Here is a 24,012-nt window from a genome sequence, read left to right as displayed (position 1 = left end):
CATCCCAGTGACCTTAAAAATGCACTTGAATATGTTACCTAACATTTGCTTCGTGTTTTTTATTTTCAATTTATTATTCCCACGCCCTTCTGTAACGCCCTATGGGCCCTGAAAGTATTTGAATGAATGAATGAATAAATAAATAAATAAGTAAACAAACAAATAAATAAATAAGTACAATAGTTAATTAATGGAAAGAGGCTTGTGGACAAGCTAAACCTCTATATTGTCCCATCCCACAACAAAAAATCATCAACCCCCATCAGCATAACTCGTGTCCACTGCAGAGCAAAGGCCTTTTCCAAAAGACTCCAATTACCTCTGTCTAATTCTTTATTGTCATCGTACCACCTAATCCCCAGCTGTCCTCTAGAGCATTTCTAAAACTTTCCCACCACCCTTTTTATTACTTTATGCTGTACGCACTATGTGACTTTCTCAACTGCCATTTCTTCCTCTTAAATTGAACTATAATATCAGTTACACCTGCCATCTAATTTCCACCGCTGCCTTCCTGTCCCCTAAATCACAGAAAAAAGAAAGGTGGCGGAATCAGCTTTGATTGAACCTGAGACTTTTTTCCATTTTGTGCAGTGGTGCTCCAAAACAAAGAAGCGCTTATGTGAATAAAGGCATTCTGCCTTAGTTTAGTCAAACCCGAATATAACAAACCAGGACAAAGTGAATTATTTTTCTGTACCTAACACACAAAACCTACTGACTGATACTCATGTAAAATAATTCCTTCGTGATGAACTGGACATTGAATATGCCGAACTCTGAGTGACCGTGGCCAGATAAGGAAGCCACCTTGCCCGGTGCTTCGGGGTGCACTTTTGCAGCGGATATGCTGTGCCGACGTTGAGGGAAGTGGACTAGGGCAGATCTACATAATCTTGCACATTGACATTGCTATTTTCGGTGACACTGAGAAACATTTTAAGGCAAAGGCAAAAATTATTGACAACTATGTATGCATAGTTTTGTTTTCAATCAATTTATTCCTTGGTTTCTTCACTAGAGACCACACATTTGTCCATAGTGAAGGTTTCACGAAAGTTTAGGTTTGTTTTTGGAGAGCTTGGGGATCTCGAATTACCTTACGTATAGAGGAGAGAAGAAGGGGAACTGAGGGGCTCGATTTTGTTAGTCATGACCATACAAAGCCAACAGACAATGAAGCCAAGGAAAGCATAGGGAAAATTAGCTGTAGGTGAAATCTAAACAGAGAAAATAATAAAGAAAGGGAAATGAAAGTGGACAAAAAGATAATGTGTCACCGGTGGGAACCAAACCCACAACCTCCGCATTACGCGTACGTTGCACTATCAATTGTGCTATGGTGACAGCTATCAAACCATCCACTAACTTCGGCATTTATGTTTACTAGATCTACTCCTAGGGCTAGATTTCAATTTCAACTACAGCTAATTCCCCCGTTGCTTTCCTTGGCTTCATTGTCTGTAGGCTTTATATGGTCCTGACATACAGAAATACATTGTGAGCACAACCCCGTTCATTATAACCGGATTCGACTGTAGAACAACACAAGCTATATTAACCAATCAGACTAACTGATATAGTAGTATTGTTTAAATTTCCAGCTTGTACAACTTTGAATTTTTAATATTGTGCAAGTGTCGACGGCACGGCCATTATATAAGTCTGCACCTTATACAACAGCAAGAAGCATTGAAATCAGTGACAGTATGCACAAGTGCCCAAAGCACTCTTTGGTGTGAGTATCATCTACGCTGTTTGCATTGGGAGGACACACATCCAGCCAGCGTTATTCGCACAGTCCTCTTTACGAAAAGCCCATGTGAGAGTAGATGTAGACTAAAGATGTTTCATCTGTGATGCACTTTCCATTTTTTCTTCATATTACTGGAACCCGCGCATGTGCCAGAAAATAAAGATAAAGAACAGGAAGGAAACTTATGAGCATGTGCAAGCAATTGTTACGAATAAAAAAGCAGTAGTGATGATTGCAAATACTATACCTGAAGGTGCGTGGCATGGCAATTTGTGGTGATGCACAACAGGGCCTTGCACATAACTAAGGCAGGGCCCGTGCACCCCTGAAGCGAATAGCGTCGAATACGGAATTCAAACTGGAGATATTTTTGTGCACTTCAGCATACTATCGCCGATTTCACCACATCTCACTGTTATAAGGTACTGACATGTGCAATTCGCACATGCACGTTACTACTAAAAAATTGCAAAGGATTACAGTCAGTTTTCTTATACTTGTAGATAATGTTAATGGGTTTCAAACAGATAATCTTAACGGGTTTCATATGGTAACTGGATGCTAATTGAGTTAGTACCAGTGAAGGTTCTTACCTGGGAAAGACTTTTAATCGTAAGCAGATGAAATGTAAAACAGTTTTCTTTCCCCTTAGAACTGCGTTTCATGAACGTAACAAGCAAAATATGTTCAAGCCTTTAACATCAGTCAATTATAAGGCCAGTGCACACGATATTGCCTATGCTTCTTGAATATATCTTTTATGAGCTCTTTTTTTTTTCTGAGAGGGTAAAAGCTAATGAATTTGGTAATGCTGTTAGCTTTTACTGTAAGTTTCTTCATCACAGTAATTTTGTCAAGCACTTTTTATGTGCAGAAATATTTCATAATTGTAAGTTCTCTGTAACATTCTATACAAGTTATATGTTTGTTCCAGGTGCTTCTCAACATATAGAATAATATAACTTAATAAGAGATGCATGTGCACACAAACAGAACGGCTAGGGGAAAAGAAAAGACGATTGTGAGAGATAAAAGCAACATGACCTATTTAAGAAATGAGCAAGCAAATTGTGTGTCATTGCGTATTTCCCTTACAACAGTTTCAGTATTGAAAAATTGTGCATGTATACGTGTTCGTTTCCTGTCTTCAAGAGCGAGGTATGCATATCATTTGCTGCTTCAGTGAGATTATACAGTCTCACAACAGACCTTGTTCATTCCTGCAGAATAAATAAAATGTCCTGTTTTCTTTTTTGCAGATCACACTAAGTACAGAATAATGCAGGACTCGATAGAACAGAGCTTTCAGTACTCTTTGCATGCTGCATTTTATAGCGTTCATTGCATAATGGTGCATATAGTGCACTTCCTATATAGACTGTTGCACTGCCGTGAAAAGCACGACCTGCTTGTCATTGAGACTTACAGGCAGATAATTAAGCACAGAAAGCACATTACAAAAAGAGCGTTCGCTCTGCGACCTTGGCCTTTGAGCTAAATTCCCGTGGCAGCTCAAATGTTCCTGCAAGAGTAGTCATTACTGCAAATGATCACGTCGTAAATCACCGCGTAAATGCAAGATCAGCATTGCCATTTGTTGGGCGTGTTGGTAAACTGACTTGGAAGGCTTATTTAGCGCTTGCGAACAAGGACAGACGGCAGACGACACCACAATGCGCTAATGCAAGATGACGACTTTTTTTGTCAGGGACTACTGTGATATGTTACAAACAGGCCCGCTATACAGCCAAGAAGGTGCCATGTCCGACAAACACAGCTATTAGAGGAGGCGTTGCTGCTTGCACCGACAAAATGCGTTCGTTACGGTTCACGGCTTCTAAAAGCGCGTTTTTATGTGGAAAGGAAAAACGGCGCACGAACCCGGAAAAAAAAATGCTGTTTCATGGAACGCTTTGCCAGCAAGGTGCACGGAAGATTTCAAGAAAGCGAACGACCAGCGAAACAACCAGCGAAACATGAAACCACGTAGTACGCACGCGAGCACAACACCCTCACAAGTAAAAAAAAAAAAAAAAAAGAAAAGAAAAAAAGAACACGCATGCGAAACCGTGAAAATACGCGCGCGCGTGCGAAACCACAAACCAACGCCATCCAACGCCATTTAAACCCTTGCGTTGCGTTAGCAGTTAAGCACAAGAATGTGGCGAAACAAGGCCTTAATTCAGACAACCCGAATTCAAAGGGGGGCAAGAGCGTCAACACTTTGAAATGGTACGCGAAAATGTCAGGATTTCAAACCTTCAGCGCCAATTTCTTTTAGCTGCTCGCGATGTATGAAAAGCCTGCGACCTCGACTAATTAGCGTTGTTGTTGCCATGAGCAAAAAATAAGCACAATGAAACAAATTAGACAATTCCACGGCACGCAAGCCGAAACTGCCTCCGAGGCCGTGGTTACCATTTTAGTTGTGCAGAGGTTTCCATGCCCAAAAAGAGCTTAACAAAAAAAAAAGACCAAGAGAAAGGCAAGCAATCGCACACGACGGTTTAAGTCGCGTGAAAGTACTCACCTGAATCAAGTCTCCATTCTTTAAGGGAAGTTCTCCTTCGAGACCCGAACTGAAGTCGTACAGAGCCTTCACAAGAGAGCCGGGCTCCATCGCGTATCAGATACACCGAAGTCTTCACTGCGGGCGCCGCATTCCAGACGAAATGGAAATTCTCACCGGCAACACACACACACTTTATCGCGCTTGACAGCTGTCCAATGTCCAACAATCGGCGGGCGATGCACGAAACAACAAAAGCCCGCGCGGTAGGGAGACAACAGCCGCGAACGGCAGGGGTTGCAGGCGTCGGCCGAGTTCAGAAACCAGTGGCGGCGGCGTCGACGAAGCTAGGATATGCGCGTCGTACGAGGCACGTAGCACGGCCGCCTCGAAACGCGGTCGAAAGCGGCGGATCGTGTATCTCGGACGGGGCTGGAGAGAAGATTCCCATCCGCGGCCTCTTTAGAAGCGTACAACGCTTCGGTGCATCGTGATCGTTACTACAACATAAGCGAGCCATCGGTAAAACGCATCGCCCCGTGCAATAATAACACAATAATAATAATTCGATCGTAAAAATTCAAAACAAACAAGCGGCGACTGTGGCGCACCCTGGCGATAGCTTTGCATCGCAGATGGCACAGAGTTTCTGTTTCGGCAAATTAGAGAGTACACATGAGTTCACTCTAGGCAAATCGCATCGGTGCAGCGCACCGGGCGTCCCAACGCGCCATTGCATCCATTTACGAAGAGTTTCTAAATAAATAGTAGTACAATGTATACACTCTTAAAACGGTTGCACCCTTTGGGGTGTGTATTTTCCCCACAACGATAATCGTCATCTGCCTTGCTGGTGTTTCCTTTCTTGAAAACTCGGCTCTGGCTACTTTCCTGTCGAGAATGCTGCGTCACACTGATAACGCGCATGCCGTTCGTGACTGGGAAGTACCGGGATCGCAGCGTTAAAGAAAGGAAACGCGGGCAAGACAGATGGCGATTATTTTTGTGGGACAAGATACGCCCCAAAGGGTGTAACATTTTCTAAGAGTGTAAGAAAAGTTTACATCCTTTGGGGTGTATATTTGCCCCACAATTAACGATAATCGTCTTCTGTCTTGCCCGCATTTCCTTTCTTGAAAACGCTGCGCTCGCTACTAACGTGCATGCCGTTCGTGACTGGGAAGTACTGCAGGCTCGCATCGTTAAAAAAAGGAAATGCGGGCAAGGCAGATGACCATTATCGTTGTGTGGAAAATATATACCCCAAAGGGTACAACTGTTAGAGTGTACGCACTCTAAGAACAGTTTACACCCTTTGGAGTGCCCTTTCTGCCCCACGATAATCGTCATCTGCCTTGATACACCCTTTGGAGTGCTCCTTCTGCCACAACGATAATCGTCATCTGCCTTGATGCGTTTCCTTTCTTTAACGCTGCTAGCCCGGTACTTACGCGCGTTATCAACATGATAGCATTGCCAGGCAATGCTATCATGCTGATAACGCCTGTGCCATTCGTTACTGGAAAGTACCTTAGAGTGCACTCTCAGACAGAGGAATACTCTTACACTATAAACGTTTACACCCTTTGGAGTGTATATTTGCCACACTCTAAAAACAGTTGCGCCCTTCGGGGTGTATATTTGTCCCACAACAATAATCGTCATCTGTCTTGCCCGCGTTTACTTTTTTAACGCTGCGAGCCCGGTACTTCCCAGTCACGAACGGCATGCGCGTTATCAGTGTGCCGCAGCATTCTCGACAGGAAAGTACCGAGTGCCGAGTTTTCAAGAAAGGAAACGCAAGCAGGGCAAATTACGATTATCGTTGTGGGACAAATATACACCCCAAAGGATGCAACCGTTTTAAGAGTGTGTATATGACGAGGAATGCATAGAAAATTTGCATCAGACCTAGCTATAGATATAGATATGCTTATTAGTTATTATCTTGTGAGGTGGGAGGGGGGCAACTGGATCAACACGCAGGGCACACAACAAATGTGAACTGTTGTTATCGCAAAAATTAAGGGTGCTGTCACTATGTATAAGCAGAGCGATGTGCCGCGCCGCCATGCCAGTGCCGCCTTTGGTCGTGCAAAAACATCCAAACCTTTTAAGCTATAATTACATAAAAGTGAAACGTAGCCGGTTTCTACCGATAGAATAGTCCTAAGTGTGCCTTTTGAATTGTTATAAATGCAGGTAAATCTGGAAATTATACAACGCGTCATAGATGTTTCGATATTGAAAACTGTATACAGAAACGGAACGGCGATTTGCACGTTGCGCCGACAATGTTCACACGCCGATAACGGGAGCTTTGGGTGTTTCGCGACCAGAAGAAAAGTATTGAAGGACCCTGCCACCATAAAGTTTCCTACAGTAATTATCGTTTGAAACTCTATGCTTGCTACTACTACACTCTTAAGCAAAATTACACCCTTTTGCCACACACTCTAAAAACAGTTGCACCCTTTGGGGTGTATATTTGTCCCACAACGATAATCGTCATCTGTTTTGCCCGCGTTTCCTTTCTTTAGCGCTGCGAGCCCGGTACTTCCCAGTCAAGAACGGCATGCGCGTTATCAGTATGACATAGCGTAGCCGACAGGAAAGTAGCGGGCGCGGCGTTTTCAAGAAAGGAAACGCATCAAGGCAGATGACGACTATCGTTGTGTGGCAGATATACACCGGTGTGTTTGTTGCAGAACACTGTCACTTGTTGAGATGTGTCGTTTCGTCTTGATGGCTCACCACAGCTTTTCTTGAACAGTGTTCCACCGTGTATAAGACCTACATGATTTATATTGTTTCTGACCATACTGTCGTGCTGCAATAGCTACTCAAGCAAGTTCTTGCTTCTCCTTTTTTTCACATGTGCAGAGTCAGCGATGGCACCGTAGGAGCTTCAGCAAAGAAGCCTGGCAAAAGTGTCGGCACGTGTCACGAGTGTAGTGTGTGTGGGCAGCGTTTTGCAAGCTGGACAAGTGCAAAAATTCACCTCGCTAAGCATGCGTGCCAGGAACCATACGCCTGTACCAACTCCAGCCAGAAGTTCATCCAGAAAGCTAATGTCATCAAATACCAGCAGGTCCACACGGGTGAGGTGAAGTTTGTGTGCGAGCAGTGCCCATCTAAATTTAACTCGAAGATAGCGCTGGACAGGCATAAGCAGTTGCATGCGAGTGGAGTGGAGTTCTTTCATTGCCCTGAGTGCTTCAAGACCTTGTTGCTCAAGACAAGCCTCCAGCGGCACCTTAAGTGGCACAAGATGGAGAAGCCATACACGTGCCACCTGTGCCCAGCCACCTTCGTTTACGAATATCACAGGGACAATCATGTGCTAATACACACGAATGGGAAACCATACAGCTGTCGTCTGTGCCAAAAATGCTTTGCCTGGAAGACTAATCTCGATGCACACGTGCGGCAGATACATGGAGAAATCAAGACCACTGTGACAAATGTTATGACCAGGGTGGAGGTGATATTGCCGAGCAGCCCTCCTGCCATGCTACCGCCTGTAAGTGAGGCACAATGTGAAGTAGCACAATTTTTTTATCTTTTACACTTGTCACACTCCAAGTTAAAGGGTATTTGTGACCTAGCATTCTGGGTTTGCATTATTCAAGGTATATTCACACAGCATAACTTGGAAGATTGATAAATTTTATACAAAGCTAGCAGCATGTAGGTTCCTGTGACCTGTGCTTCTGGCCATTGCAGAATTCTTGCTGAAGAAGTTTAGTACAAGAGTGCCAGGAATGCTGTCAATTGTAGCTTGGACATTTTTGTTGACTGTGTAGGTCTAAGAAAATGGTTTGGTTCTGGCGCAGTCCTTTGGAGAAAAGCAATAATAACATAAAAGGAGAACTTGAAACTGTTTAGCATCTTAATTAATTAATACGGTGTGCTTAACAGAAATTGGTCAAAGTATGTGTCTCTTTTTTTCTATCTCTGGGTAAATGGTTTGCTCCCAACTCAGCTTGGAAGTTAAAAAAAAAATATCAATAAACTTCCAGGTCGTGACAACTGTGAACGTCAAGGCAGAGCCAATCAGCCCTACAACCACACTTCCTCCTGTAAGTCAAGTGCAATGTGTGGTTGTGCAATTTTACCTTTTGTTCTTCACATTAAAGGCCAACTAAAAGGGGAATTGTGACTGCATTTCAAGTGAGCATTGTTATAGCTCATGACCACACAGGACAACTGGAAGTTTGGTACAAAGGTAGCAGCTCACGGGCTCTTATTGCCTGTGCTTCAGATCATCAGAGAATGCAAAATATTCAAAATGTCAAGTGCCATCTATCAACGTGCACCAAAGTGTTATCTGCCATCTTTTTTAAGGCATGGCAAATTGAAACTGTTCAATGCATAGCATAGCTGCATGCATGGCTGCTTTCAGTTTGGTTCTGTGATGCCTTCCCACTGCTGTTTGCTGCTGTAAGCAAACCAAGGGATCCGTGGCAACACCAGCGTGAACTGACTGCTGTTATTTTTTTCAGCAGTAAGCACTACAACATGAGCGAGTAAAATGAAATCTGCATGTTAAACAATGGCTGACTCGGGCACTACTGCAAACTGAGTGCTGCTATTAGCAAGTAACAGCTGCGCATGACTGACATCTCCTTCTGTGATGTGTTTAGTACAACTAGTACATACCCTTTTGGGGACCCTTCTTCGCCCCCGAAAATTTTTATATTGCTTTATTGCGGAAGCAATTATATGGGGGGTCTACTCTGGCAGCAGCTGCGTAAGACATGCCCGTGTGTGGCTGCACGGGCCCTATCTTGAAAGCGATCTGTGACGGAGTGTGTAGAGTGCTGACAGCTTTGTGTGCGCTCTGTTTTCAACTCTTAGTTCGTGTTGAAGCGAGAGGCAGCACAAAGGGGGTCAGTTCGCTTGCTGCTGCCGTCGCGCTTCCTCGCTCCAGTGTTTTGACATCAAGTTTCCACAGTCATCGTGTGAGATGTGTTCATGCTTGCTTGTGTGCGTGTGAAACCATGCTTGTTAATTTAGTTAGCAAGCGATTGTTTTACACAGTCGATAAAACTACTATCCTTACTTCGTATATCTGTCGACTAATTTGATATTGCAATCGATGCTCTGTCTTTTGGGGGAAACAATGACTTTTTCTCTCTGTGTCAGCTTTGTTTAAATTTGGTCTCAACGGCAATGCTACCACAGGGGAAATTACTTGAAGTATGTTTGTTTAACCTATGATTGCGACTATTCTTGCTTTTTGTTTCTTTTTAATGTGAAAGCACTGCTTTTTTATGAAAAACATATTGTGTAACTTTTAAGTGTTTCAAGTTCTTCAGTGGCTAAAAAATCTTGCAAATGGAAATTAAAGAGCACTTCATGGATTGTGGCATGCATTTCGCTCTAAAATGTTCACAAAAATATATCTTAATTCGTACTGGAAAGAGCAAATGCATTTCAACATATTAGTATAACCATGCAGATGGAGTATTTCTTATTGCCATGTATTCACTGAAAAGTTCATTGAAGCAAGTTTTCCCAAGAGGTGAAAAAAATCATGGAAGAGTGGTTATGTCTGTGCACATTGCTACAAAAGCACATCTTGACAGCAGTGCACTGATGGTAAATGGACAAGAGTCAAGCACTCTATCACCAAGCTTCACCACGCAGCATGCTGTTGAATCGGATGTGTTTGTTTTTCTGTACTTTTCCTTGGCATTTGATCATTTATTCATTTATGGCTGTGGTGTTAAGCTATCATACCAGTGTGATGAAAGCACAGTGAGTAATATGCAGTGCACAGAATTTGAGAGAGAGAGAGAGAGAGAGAGAGAGAGAGAGAGAGAGAGAGAGAGAGAGAGAGAGAGAGAGAGAGAGAGAGAGAGAAACATTTACAACAGCCTACTTATTGCGCAAAAACTTGATGCGTGCTTCAGCGCATGGAGCATGGTTCTCGTCATTCAACTTGCCAACCGCTTTTGTCGTCTATGTTGACTGGACGTTCAGCGGTCTACCTGATTCACACCTTTTCAGTTCGCACACTTGAAGTGACAATCTAACGTAAACAGAATGAGTTTCAATATTTTCGAGTAGTATTGAACCTCTGATTTTTCACATCCAGCAAATTTTCTCACAGACGCCACATATCTGGGGCACTGCATTGTAATACAAGGTCGTTTTGTAGGCTTGACACGAAAATTTGAGAGTCAATGAGCAATATTTCAGGGAACTTGGGCTCAAATTGAAGCACACTTCCCTGCAAGAAAAAAAAAGCTCAGCATAGGTTTAGTTTTCAAAGCTGTTCGCCTCTTGTGACGTCTGGACGAATATCCAAGCCTGGAGAAATTTGCTGACTTGGCTTCATTGATTTGTGGCAGAATAGTCAAGTTTGCTGTGCTTCAATAATCACTAGACGTTGAAGGCGATTGTTGAGTTTTTGAGTCTTGAATAGCTGCACGGCAACAATCGCCAAACCTCACAGGCTACAACCGTCCTCGCACCTGCACCAGATCCAAGATGGTGGATGTGGCCTGTGTTTCCAGATGACTGTGCATTTTGAATAACCCTGTTGCTGCTAAACAAGCTGAGCAAGGAGTGTGGCATGGGTGCTGTGGTTCTGTGCTTTGACCATTTTTCTTTGTCTGTGTGCTGCAATGAAAACATGAAGGTTCCAGCACAGCTCCGTAGTGGGAAAAGACAACAGCTTGAAATGTAGCTGGTTTCTGATAGTTAAAGGCATTCTGAAATTATTTTTCTGGTTGTATACAAATGCAGTGAGTTGGTAGGGTGGTTCTGTCCATCAAGAGATGGATTCGAGTGCTCTACGTAAAATGCGTCATTTATTGAGCTTTAAATATCTCCGTTGCTAGTGATCGCAGCATCAGTGCTCCATAAATCTTCAGCCACCTTGCCCGTTCTACATAGAATTGGCGAGTGACGTCACCACGGGATGATCCATTTGGCGTCCAACTTGATGTCATAACGTTATTAGGAATGTTTGAAACATGCCATTCCATTAAGCTCATATTTTGTAGCATATGCATGTGTAGTGATTACAAAATAAATACACAAATGTAATAAATGTAGACATTTCTTCAAACCAACGGTGCACTTCTGCCCGAGAGTGCGGATCTTCAGCTATAGCTGTTTTCTCTACACGTTCATTTGCATGTGCATTTGAGGGAAATAGAATAACAAGTTTCTCCCAATAAGCTGGGCTTTGTGAAAGTTTTGTAAGGCTATACGGAGGAAGGCGAGGGGCGAGAAAGAATGCGACAAAGAGTGGCGATGGTTCGACAACAGTCGATATGACATAAAGTGGTTCTCACATAAAAATAGGTGCAGCGATGTCTTCTTTGCCAACCAGAACATGAATGGTACCAGTGCTGCACTGTGCTCGCCTTGCTCTGCAGGTGTGTGCAGGGTGTAGAGTGCCTCAATGTCCCCTTTGCCCACTACTCAAATCAACGCACTTTAGAGTAAATTGCAGCGGCAGCACGTTGTGGAAAATGTGAACGCTACACATAAACTTCATTTAAAGGCCACCGTCTACACTGTAACACGCCTGTTGCTACAATTCTCCGCAGTCTCTACACTGCCACAGTAAAGAGAAAAACTGCATTGCAGAGATATGCAGGCACACAATCAGACCAAATCAACTGAAAGTAGACAACACATCACTGCGTGACATTGTGCTTAAGGACGTGGAACGTGGCCATGGCCATATAATGTAAACATTGAGAGGAAACGTGGCTTTAGAACGGAATAATGTGTAACCACTTGTAGTTGTTTTGTTATACCACACTGACACAAAATTCTTTTGAAAAAACTGTCCTTGAGAGATACGTTTCATGCCTAGGCGATATGCTTAGGTACAGGAACCCTGTCAGGGACCCTGTAAGGCTTCACTGGTTCAGGCTAGTATGCGTAACCAAAACGGGAAAAGTGTGGAACACTTTTTTTGGTATGTATGTGGGGTTCAAGGTAAACAGGTAATTCTAAATTCAGCTCGGAAGTTTTCAAGTGAGAACTCTTTCAAGTCATGACGAGTGTCGACATCACGGCCGAACCAACTAGCCCTCCTATCATGCAGCTACCTATAAGTGGAGAACAATTTTATGTCTTTTTACAGCATCCTTCAGAGCCCATGCATATTTTTCAGATGTCTTATGCCTGCATTAAGTCAATAACCTGCTTGTATGTTCAGCGTTCTGCTATGATATGGCCATGTATAGCGGGAAACACTATTTTTATCCCCAAGATACGTAGCAGGGGCCCATTATAAATTCTAGCTTGTTTTGGAATATGCTGCATAGAACTGATAGCTGTGATTCTCATGTTAATTTTCTTTCTTCAATGCACTGTGTCCACTGCGTTCCTCTCAGGAATATCAGAAGGCGCTTCATGCGCTAAGTGTTCACATGTGTCGAAGCGTGCTGCAAAATAAGATATCCCTGCTCTTTTTTAGGGCCACGCAGACGTGGACGGAGAAGAACTATCTGAGCCAGCCGAGCGTCACCTCCGTAGCTTCATTGCCGAGCCTCAGTGGCACTTCTACAGACACTTCCACCATGGATAGCGGCCCAGTGTGAGCTCTTCCATGTATTTACTGAAACAGGAATGAAGCGAATGTTCATATTTGCTTCCAGTCAGCCATATCCAGTGAAACCTCACTGTATCGAAACGGGATAAAATGAAATAATAGACATAACGGAATTAGTGAAATTCTTCTTGAAATCCCATAGGGATTCGTAGTGCAGCTCATGCAGTCGTGGATATAACAAATTAATTTTGGCTCCCCCTTCAACTTTGTTATAGCAAGGTTTTACTGTGAGAACCATAATATATGTGAGGTTGAATATTAATGGAAAAGCACTCTCTTATCTTTTAAGAATAATGGATAAGGGTCTTATGGGATCTGCACAATTTTTGTTTTATTCTTCTTGTGTTAGCTAGTAGCTTTGTACAATAAGATCACCATTATTACCTTTCTTTCCATTTCTGGCAACCTGAACTATTGACTTCGAACATCCTTCATGCAGCCTCTGAACATTGCAATGTTCAGTCATGCCAAGGTGCAAAATTGACTTGTAGCTGTCATTATGTATGAGTGAACCACCAAAGTAGTTAATTTTTGGTCTAGCTTGCATTGGCCTTCTCCGTGTCTTGTCTTAATTGCAGTGGTGTTAGCGCAGCTCAGAGGCAAGTGTTTAGTCTATCACCTAACAGCTGCAAATTTATTCTCCATAGAATCGTCCTGTTGTACGTAGTGTCTAAATCTCTGCCAGCTTGATGCAGTAACCACTCAAGTAACTTCTTGCTGCTCTTTGTTTTATTTTGTTCTGACCAATGTGCAGAATCCCCAGTAGCATCTTGGGAGCTCCAGTGAAAAAGCCTGGCAGCAGCGTTGGAAGGCATCATGAGAGTAGTAAATGCAGGAAGAACTTTACGAAGACAGCATCTGCAGAAAACAGCCTGCCCGAACACACAAGCAATATAACATGCACCACTTGCCCCATCTGTGGCCAAGTGTTTGCCCACAGGCACCTACTCAAAAGGCATCAGCGCACTCACCGTAGGGCTGAGACACAGCTTATGTGCAGGCTGTGCCCATCCATATTCAAGAAAAAGTCGTCTCTGGACCGGCACAAATGGATACACACAAGGGGAGCGGGCCTGTACCACTGCCACAAGTGTGGCAAGATCTTCAAGCGCAAAGGTATCCTGCGGCAGCACCTGACATGGCACGAGAAGAAGAAGCCATACAAGTGCCACCTGTGCCCAGCCACCTACATACACCGCAATGAACGGAACAATCATGTGCAAACGCACATGGCTGAAAAGCCGCAACGCTGTCCCATGTGCAAAAGAAGCTATACCTGGCGGCGTAGCCTCACAAAGCACATGCGCTGCAGTCATGGCGGCGTCAAACTCACTGAGGTGAGTAGATGTAGGGTGGAGATAACTTGCTAAGCAGCTCCCTGATCGAGCTGACTCCTGTAAGTGAAGCACAATGGGGAGTTGCGTTGTTTTAATTTTTGATTCTTCACATAAAAACTATCTATAAGGGGAATTGCAAAACTCATGTCAGGACAGCATTATTCAAGTCATGTTTACACAAGATAACTGAAAGTTTAAAACCTCTTGTGCAAAGGTTACAGAATGCGTGGTTGCCGTGGCCTGTGCTCTAGACCATTGCAGAATGGTTCCTAGTAAGCTGTACAAACAGCATGCCAACAATGCTCTTGCTGGACAGGAGACGCTTTTATTCACGACAGTTCCATAGTCTGTATGTTATCGCGCAGCTTGAAATCGTGAAAAAGTGTGGTGCCTCCTTTATTTGTTTGTGCGCGTGCATATGTGCGTGCGTGCGTGTGTGTGTGCATGCGCGCTGCAAGTAGTCTCTCTCAGCTCTGCAAATCCATTGGAGATCAGTCAAGAAAATGCTGTGCAGTGGTGCAGGAGAATCGTTGCATTTCATGCCGCATATCTGTAACATAATGAATTCTCCTAAGCAATGGACTTGTTAATGTTGAACAAATGGACAACCAGTGTCTGTCTAATAGGCTGCAACAATACTTATGTGTCTGAAATCAGGGGATGGCTCTAACATAGGAATCTACTTGGAAAGACGAGGTTGCTATCAATATTTCATAGAAGTGGCTGGTCTCATTAAGACTTTCTTGAGTGATAAATTCTGGAAGTCTAGGCAGTCAAATATTCTGAAGGACTGACAAAAACTATAAACAAACATTTGTGCATCAGCATGCCTACATTTACTAAACAGACCCACTACCCTTATTTCTGTTTTGTAGAAAATCAGTGCAGAAGCTGTAGTTATCATCTTCGTGTGAAAGATGAGTGCCTGTAGTGGCTTGATATGCATGTCTTCATCCGAGTAGACTTATTTTTTGCAAGTGGGCTGACCGGCAACTAAATTGTCAATTGTGATACAGCCAGCAGGATGACAGCGCTCAGGCTGCATTAACATCACTGTTCATCCTCGACGACTTCTGCATTGTTTGTGACTTTGCACCCCTGCATTGAATCCATTCAAAGCCATTGCTTGACACAAACCCTACAGATTAACCCATGGTTACTGGTTACTACCGCCACAGACTATCACGGATGGCGACTACAAATGCCACCAATGCAGTTTATTAGGCATGCAGCATATACTGTGTCATGCATGATGCTAAATAACAAAGGTGTCAAGTATAATAGGCATTCTTGTCATTTCTGTATAGTTCTCAATGGTGACTGTGGCAATACAGTCTCCGCCACTTTGTTTGGATTAGATACTAGCATTGCATGCACTACTTTTTAAATTTTGCAGCAACACCAGTATGTGGTTTGAAAAGGCAAACACTGCAAACATAAAATGAAACATTTCGGGGGAATCAAACCCCAGTGGTCAGTGTGTGTATAATGGGGCACACTCTCATCTTATTTGTGTTCCCCAAAAATGTGAAGGTGCCACCTGTTGCGCTCAAATAGCACTAGGTGTCTATTGTAGGACATTTCAAATACGTGCAGTGCTCAACAACTGAAATGCGATACCCAGAACATGTGGCTGCCGGCACTTTCTTCACCACCAGCAGCCACTAGGTACGAGTTGATGAATTTTTGTGTCACTGGAAAGAGAGCATCTGTGATGCATTGTGATTGCATTTGGCCCCTCAGCAATCACCCAGTGCTGTGATGCAAAAAGCGCTGGCTGCCATGCGGTCTGAGTATTGCGTTTCAATCACTGAACACTGTTTTACCACTGTACTGTAGTAACTGTCACTTTTGTAGGCGTTTCCGTTATTCAACAAACTGCCCACTGCTTTTCTGTCAAAAACGTATTTATGCTTTGATGTGCATGCTTTTTCCATGTTGAAACTGCCAAGCTTTAGATATCTTTAGAGAAGATATATGCACAAACAAAAGAAGGTTCTTGTTGCCCAAAAGCAATGCAATAATCATGTGGGAAGTATGGTTTGAGCCTTGTCACATAGTGTGTTTGCACTCTTGTAAAAGGTTATGCACTTTAATTTGTAGGAATGCCATGATGTCAGTGAAAAAGAAATAGCTGAGCGAGCAGCCTTGCTGCCAAGCAGTACGGTTACTTCAAGGGACGAAGCCATCATGGATAGCAACCCAAAGTGAGTTTCTCTTGAGTCCACTGAAACACGATCAGAGTAAATGTCTATACATGCTTCCAGTAAAGCAGATCAATGTTTGTTCCAGTGCGAAAGGTTGTCTTCCAAGCATTGTATTTCCTTTCATGTAAGCACATTGTTTACCACTTTCAGCTTGTTCTTTAAATTATTTAGGACATAATTTAACCCATGGCAATTCAAGCTTTTATGGAACTTGAAAGTATTGTTAGTTATGAAGTTCAATAAAAAGAAATTCCCAAATTGATTTAATGGTTTGTTTCTCGTACAGATGTATGCACTCGGTCATGTAGGAAAAAATGTGCGATAAGAAATGTAGAAGGTCTGACACATTTGCTTTCAGGGTGACTGTTTACGTGGCAATGTATTGTTATGCCAAACATTAATAACGTACAGTCGAATCTCATTAATTCGAACGCGCCTAATTCAAAATTCCGGTTTATTCGAACTGACGCCGTGGTCCCTTCAAAGTTATATGTAGTCCACTGGGCGAAAATGCCCAGTAATTCGAATGCGCAAGCATTTGTGACGGTTAATTCGAACATACCTCACTCCGATGATGCTCTCAGAAGTGCACCAAATCACGCGGCAGTGCCTCTGACCAGCATTGCTCTGACCCCGCCATAGAGGAAAGGCTTAGGAGAAACCCCTCAACGACACGGCCGGAAAAAAATGAAGATAAAGAATAACAACAGCAACAAACAAACCCAGTGACGCAAATTTCACCCTCTCTCAAATAGCAAGGTCGCCATTTCTGCATCGCGCCGTAACGCCCCAGCCACACTAGCGCAAAATGCATGTCGCTGAAGGGATCGGTTCAGTGCACTCTCATTTTGCCCTGGTTCAGTACCCATTTGGAGAATTAAAAACTCCGAACGGTTTGCAAACCAGTTCACCATACTGTACCAATTTGCAAACTGGTTCAACACAGTAGCAGTAGTCAAGCTTGCCCATGTAAATTCATAACTTATCCATCCCAACAGCAGCTTTCTTTGCATTGCTGACCCTTAGGAGATGACTCAAACTTTTGAACAAAGCCATAACATCATGAAAGTGTGCAACAGCTGTCCTCTGATTCACTACTGCTAAGTTATTGCAGTTAGCGCCCTGCTTTTTTGAGTATGCTCTTCAAATCTGTCTGCAGGCGGCACGACCAGTTCAGTGCACAGTATTTGCACACTCGTTCTGTCGACCACTGTGTCCCTTTAGATTATAGCTGTGCAGCACTGCAACGACTCAAGTACGCCTGTAAGCCTTTTTTCTTCAACCCGCAGGAGCCCAGGGAGTGCCACCTTGGCTGCAGTGACACAGGGCAGCAAGGGCACCGGCCTCAACAAACCTTGCCGCGCACCAACTTTCCCACCAATCCGAGAAGTCACTTTAGTGCTGCCACTGCTTGGCAATGTTAGCAAGCAGAAAAACACTTACAAGTCACATCCGCACGCATGCCGGTGAGAGGCTGTACGATTGTAAAGTGTGCAGCAAGCGTTTCATACATGTTGGGACGTCGTACCACCATCGTCGTACTCACATTGGTGAGAACTGGTAGAAGTGTTCATATTTAAAACTCCTTTCATGAAATCTGGTCACCAGCCGAATCACACACTCATGGGCAAAGCTTGAGGTGATCGTCAATGACTACAATGCGACTCTTTCTCCACAAAGCAACAAACCACAAAATTTTCACGCTGAATGCTGAGCAATTCCAGCACCCTGCCTGACAAAAGCACTAATGGATACCTTTCAAGGGTGGACGATTTGAGTATGGGCGATGTGTAGTTGTGATAAGCTGCTGCTGTATGCTTGGCTTTATTGAAGAAGCTTAGCTAGTAGCGCTAGTACTTATTAGGGAAGCACTAGTGTAAGTATGTTCGAGAATGCATCTTGGAACAGCAATGGTGATGGTAATATGTGTACACAAGGAGCTTTGTTTCAGGAGCTTCTGTCTAAATACACGAGAATGGAGAAATTGTTGAGCATTCTGTGCAAAAATTTTGCACTGGATTTAATGAGGCCCACTGCATTCGATCGAATAATTTACGATCTGTTAGAATTTGATATCTCATTTAGGTCATCAGTTTCTTTAAAAATATATATAAATTTCAGATATTGCAATTCTGTTTACAATATCATAATTCTATAAACTCTATCTAATCAGACATCTAAAATGGACAAAAGTGATGAATTCTATGCTGCTCTGGAATATACTACAGATATTTGAGTTGGACTATGGGATTGTATGGTGGGTGCAAAACTATGAAAAAAAGCTACTCAGGTTTGTAAGATGCGTACCACGTCTCACTTGTTATTGTCATCATTTTGAGTTGTACCAACTAGTTAAAAAAATGTGGCCTGCTTCTGTTGCCAATCCAAAAAATGAAGCGCCAACGGTAACGGCACACTAAGAAGGAACGAAAGACAGGACAAGGCGCTACTTGCAACTGTTTATTTAAGTCAAAGGTGGCTGATTATATAGCCGTGGGGAGAGGGGGGTGAAAAAAGAGGGACACTGATTATGTGAATGCACACGTGCGAGAACACTGAAGATATATTCGAAAGAAATCACGATTAATCAAAACCTAAAACTTATCTAAAAACATGCTTTCATTGTTATGAATGTTCAGAGACGGGGTGCTCACACAGGCGTCCCCTCTTTTCTTAATTTGGTTGGCCTCCAACAATTCACGCGCCACAGAATCTTTACTTGTAAACATGATTGTTTACATCATGTTTACACATGATTTACACATGATCATTACATCATTACATCATTACACATGTTTACACATGATCATGTTTACACATGTTGTAAACATGATTGTTTATATCATGTTTACATCATGTTTACAAGTAAAGATTCTGCGGCGCGTGAATTGTTGGAGGCCAACCAGATTAAGAAAAGAGGGGACACCTGTGTGAGCACCCCATCTCTGAACATTTATAACAATTAAAGCATGTTTTTAGATAAGTTTTAGATTTTGATTAATTGCGATTCCCTTCGAATATATCTTCAGTGTTCTTGCACGTGTGCTTTCACATAATCAATGTCTCTCTTTTTTCGTCCCCCTTCCCCCGTGGCTATATATTCAGCCACCTTTGACTTCAATAAACAGTTGCAAGTAGCGCCTTGTCCTGTCTTTTGTTCCTTCTTTGTGTGCCGTTACCGTTGCCGCTTCATTTTCTAAAAGCTATGCACCAACTAGCCCCACAACGTGTTTTTCTGTTGCCAAGTTTGTTAAAATAATTAGAAATGTCACCATCATGTGCTAGTTGCACAGTGTAATAACTGTAATAAAATATCAAATGGTTTAATTCTTGAGAAAACATGTAATTATCTATTTTGATTCGTTTGAGTGCTATATGTGAAGGCATGCTTATATCACTCTATGTACTTCTCTTGGGTCAATAATCATGGATATTGCTGCGGTAGATTATTGTTTCCTGCCATCTAATGTATAGAAGCATAAGCTGATAATTATGCTGAGCGATATGTGAACATTTCTGGCTTTTGGAGGACCCCTGAAAAATAATCAATTGAAAGAGTCAAAGCTCTTACACATCCAGCTTTTTTTGACGCAGTGAAATACAGCTTTCTGTGCTGGAAATAGTGCACTGTGTAACAACTTGCCGGCATAAAAAAAAAGAGATCCAAGTACTGCACGAAGTTGTCACCTGCTGCAGACACCAACATGAGGACCTAGGCTGAACAGAGATTTTAAGTGCATCGAACCACAACGCAGTGCCAATTGCGTTGATAAAGTAAGTTTGGTGTAATTTTTTCTTAGCTTTAGTAATCAGAAGATTTGATTAAAAGCTGTGCGACCTTATTCCCGGCCTTCTTGCGGCTCTCTCATTGTGTGAACTGTGCCACACGGCAGTGGGAAGGCATTGCAGAATGAAGCCGAAAAAGAAGCAGCTGACAGCTGATATGCTGCTCTGTGACTGGTGTCGCTTTTCTGTGCTGTAGGTACATAATATGGCAGACGGTGTTTGCGGTGTTTGCAGACAGATATGGGGCTTTACACTTTACGTGGTCAATATAATTAACTACATTGCATGAGACCCTCCTGTATAGGGTGCACTGCCGTAGATACAGACATGTTGAGGCAATGCCGCCGTGCGGCAAACTTTTGGGAAATGAAGCGGGTTCGCTTGGTCTAAGCTGGGCTTGCACGAGGCAGTGGTGTCTGGTGGGCGCCTTCAGCGGTGCCTGTCCAAAATTAGCAAAAATTAGTTGCAGACTAGGTAAAATCAAAGATGTGGTCATAATTAGCGCCAATATAATCGAAAATTTAAGCCGGGATGCGGGGCTGAAAATGAACTTTTGAACCGTTGTACGGATATAAAAATTTATAGCTTTAAGTATGTTTTTGTTTTAAGTACATATTATACATTTGATTATTATAGATCAAACAGAAAAAGAAGTTATATGGCTGTCATATGGATCAGTTAGGCCATGGATAACCTTAGGAAAGCTATCATTTCAGAAATAATGAAGACACACCGATTGTTTTTGTTAAATATCTCCTAGGGGATAAGGCCAATCCTAGTGCAGGATAAGGCCAGTTGCGTGTTTTTCATTACATTTCTGTAACAATGTCATGAGTTCAAGTCCAAGTAAAATTTGTTTTTTCACGTCATTATATGTCAGGTACGTAATTTTTTTTGTGTGTGTTAATAAAAACGTAGAATTATAAGAAGTCGCTCATCTTGTTTCTGACAAAATTTCCACCCAGGAACTACCTTGAAAGCAGGTTTTAGTGAAGCAGTCTGGAAATGATAGTTTTCCTAATTCGACCAAAAAGAGCAAACCGAGAAAAATGAGCTCGAAGATTTCAGAACCCACTATTTTATCTTAGAACCAAAAATAATTAATCAATGTGCCCGGCTCCTTATGTTTGACCCTCCTATTCGATTCGAACCTGCTCTGCAGCAAGTGCTTCATCTTCACTTTTTGTCGGCTTTAGAGCAGTCCATCATTCTTGTCTACGCTCGCAGACAAGGGCTCCGCAGTCACAATTATGCTTTGATTTTTTAGTTCTTACCTTGCAATCTGCTGTGCCCTTGATGGAAGGTCTCTCATGATTAAAACGTGCAAAAAACAATCTTTCTAATGCAGGCACTCACTTCGTGTTCGGTTCCTTGCCCGCTCTGGGCCACGTTTTGAATATGTCATGGGCGCTCTCGACAGCGAAGCACATGTCACCGTCACGAGAATTTATTTTCTTCTTTTCTATTTTTCCACAGCACAGATTGCAACCGAACTTGGTGATGAGCCTCTTTATGCTTCTAGGAATCCAAAATAAACAAAATTAGAAAATGTGTTTTTCTGGCGAAAATCGCGATTTTAGCCGTGCAGTTACCCTTACATTGCAGATTGCCCCTGTAAAGGATGCACCGCCACAGATATAGACATGTTGAGGCAAAGCCGCTGTATAGAACACTTGGGAAATGGAACGAGATTGCTTGGACTAAGCAAGGCTCGCGCGAGGCAATGGTGTCTGGAAGGTGCTTTCGGCAATGCCCACAGCTAGCTAAATTTAGTTTTGGAGTAGGTAAGTAATAAAGATATGAGCATAACACCATTAAGATAGAGAATTTTACACATGCACAATACACTTGTAAGGGGTGCACCGCCATAGGTATAGACATTCTAACTGCAGAAATTTCAGGCAGACCTATCGTGTCAAACAACGACACGCCTACTGAGGAATTATCAAAATTCCTAAATCATCACCTGTCGCACGTACCCGCCATCCTTCCATCTTTTATTGTGGATATCCTCTACTTCCTTTGAATTATATATTCCATTAGTGCAACATAAACACTCCGATTAGGCCATTCTTGTAATTTTGGGTGTCTCTCTGCCCTGTCTGTACATGCATATACCTCTAACTGAAGGAATTGAAGCGGTCTCAAAATTACTCAGATTGGTAAGCAGGCACACTCTTCTGACCCCTACCTTCAGAATCTACTGAATCTGGTTTTTGCTCTCGACTATTTTGAATTTGATTCAACCTATATTTACAGATTTTTGGCACCAGCATGGGAACCACATTTGTGCCAACATATGCCAATATAAATATAGGGCAGCTAGAATTGGAGCTAATAAAAGCATCCCCATTAAAACTGTGTGCTTATTTCTGCTACATAGATGGCATCTTCATTAATGGGAACATGGAATAGGTGCTCTAAACACCTTCATTAGACATTTTAGCCAGTTTAACTCTAGTATTAAACTTAACATGCAACACTTTACTAGTCAAATTAACTTCCTTGACACACCAGTTTGTATCGAAAAGGGAAAGCTAAAAATGACGCTTTACCGAAATACTTTGGATAGCCAGAAATATTTAGATTTTACTGGTCATCACCAGCAACATTGTAAGTGAGGAATATTTGTTGGGCAGGTATAATGCATAAGACAGAGCTGTAGCAACAATAGTGATTATGTTCACCATTTAAGTAATCTAAGGGCAACACTAGCTGAAAGAAATTACCAGCATAATGCCCTTACAGACAAGCATGTATATTAGAGATGAAATCACCATTAGCCAGAAAAGGATCTACAATACTGTCAAACCAGCCGCTACCATTCATATCAAAATATTTCAATGCATTCGCATACGTAAACAATATTGTACAAAAATACTATCCAATCTTGACAAGCAATGATCGCATTAGAAAAGTGTTCTTGGATGTACAAGAATCGCACACCACTGCAGTTGAAACTGTAACAATATGTTAGTACACGCAAAATTAGAACCCTCTGTGTCACCAGAATAGCAGCCTGTGCTCGTCCCAGCTGTAAAAACTGCAAACACCTTCTAAATGTCATAAATGTTAAAAGCACTGCAAGTGATTATATGCATGAATCAAATGCAGTTCACCTGCACTAGTTAAAACATTATCTACGTGTTGGAATGTTCATTGTGACACAAACAATATATTGACGAAACAGGACAGTCAGTGAAAGCTAGATTTAACAAGCATCTTGCGGACAAAGCCAAGAAACTCCCCAAAGCAGTAGCACACCACTTTAACCTGTCTGGTCACAATTTCGATGAAATTAAATTTGATATTCTAGTCAAACTTTCGGTCTCCCAGAGATAGAAAATATAGAGTCGTAACCAACATGTATAAATATTTTGAATAGAGCTGTTGAATCTATTTGCTATGCTAATCATACAAATATATCCAGTAGCCCTTAATAATTTGTTTTTCATTATTACATTTTTAGTCTTACACCTGGTTCAGACAGGGCTGTTCATAATCCTACACCGATCAGCTTTGCTATTGTTTATTGATATTTACATAATTTTTTTGTGTCTGCGATATATACAAGTGCCTTTATTTATTTATTCATTTATTATCTAATTCCCGGACGTATGTGTGCGCATACTTTGTTTTACAGTTTTTATTTATATTTTTAACTGAACACAGGTTGTTAGAGCTCAGTTTTTCAGCTAGAGCTATCACTTTTTATTGCAATCAGAGTGCCAGGCAGAGCGGAGAGATAGAATGATGTGCACGCCAGTTCACCAAGTCAATGACTTTATTTCCAATCAATTACAGGTGATCAGCGCAATATTCTGCGCTGCCAC

The 24,012-nt window shown here is 42.3% G+C and overlaps 2 protein-coding genes across 3 annotated transcripts in view; one reads left to right on the top strand and one right to left on the bottom strand.

Moving 5' to 3' along the window:
- LOC142560176 (dynamin-binding protein-like) overlaps positions 1 to 4,842 on the bottom strand; it is a 56,248-nt gene extending 51,406 nt beyond the window's left edge. The window contains exon 1 of the mRNA XM_075672066.1: positions 4,287 to 4,842. Within this exon, the coding sequence (XP_075528181.1) occupies positions 4,287 to 4,376 (90 nt within the window). The 5' untranslated portion in view covers positions 4,377 to 4,842. The remainder of the gene's footprint in view (positions 1 to 4,286) is intronic.
- Positions 4,843 to 13,532: 8,690 nt separating this feature from the next.
- Positions 13,533 to 18,803, top strand: LOC142559458 (uncharacterized). Of its 2 annotated transcripts, none has more exons than XM_075671049.1 (3): positions 13,533 to 14,186; positions 16,290 to 16,393; positions 17,683 to 18,803. In XM_075671049.1, the coding sequence occupies exons 1-3, from the start codon at positions 13,596 to 13,598 to the stop codon at positions 17,861 to 17,863; spliced, it is 876 nt and encodes a 291-aa protein (XP_075527164.1). In that variant the 5' UTR covers positions 13,533 to 13,595; the 3' UTR covers positions 17,864 to 18,803. The 2 variants fall into 2 exon arrangements, with proteins under 2 accessions (XP_075527164.1, XP_075527165.1); XM_075671050.1 differs by lacking the exon at positions 17,683 to 18,803 and adding an exon at positions 16,479 to 16,565.
- The last annotated feature ends 5,209 nt before the right edge of the window (positions 18,804 to 24,012 follow it).

Source organism: Dermacentor variabilis, chromosome 10, assembly GCF_050947875.1.
Source record: "Dermacentor variabilis isolate Ectoservices chromosome 10, ASM5094787v1, whole genome shotgun sequence".
Classification (NCBI taxonomy): domain Eukaryota; kingdom Metazoa; phylum Arthropoda; class Arachnida; order Ixodida; family Ixodidae; genus Dermacentor; species Dermacentor variabilis.
This window is presented reverse-complemented; position numbering and strand designations above follow the sequence as displayed.

Coding starts and splice junctions, on each gene's coding strand:
- LOC142559458 (XM_075671049.1), top strand. CDS start 13,596: ATGTGCAGAATCCCCAGTAGCATCTTGGGAGCTCCAGTGAAAAAGCCT. Junction 14,187..16,289: donor GCGGCGTCAAACTCACTGAG/GTGAGTAGATGT, acceptor TTTAATTTGTAG/GAATGCCATGATGTCAGTGA. Junction 16,394..17,682: donor ATCATGGATAGCAACCCAAA/GTGAGTTTCTCT, acceptor TTCAACCCGCAG/GAGCCCAGGGAGTGCCACCT.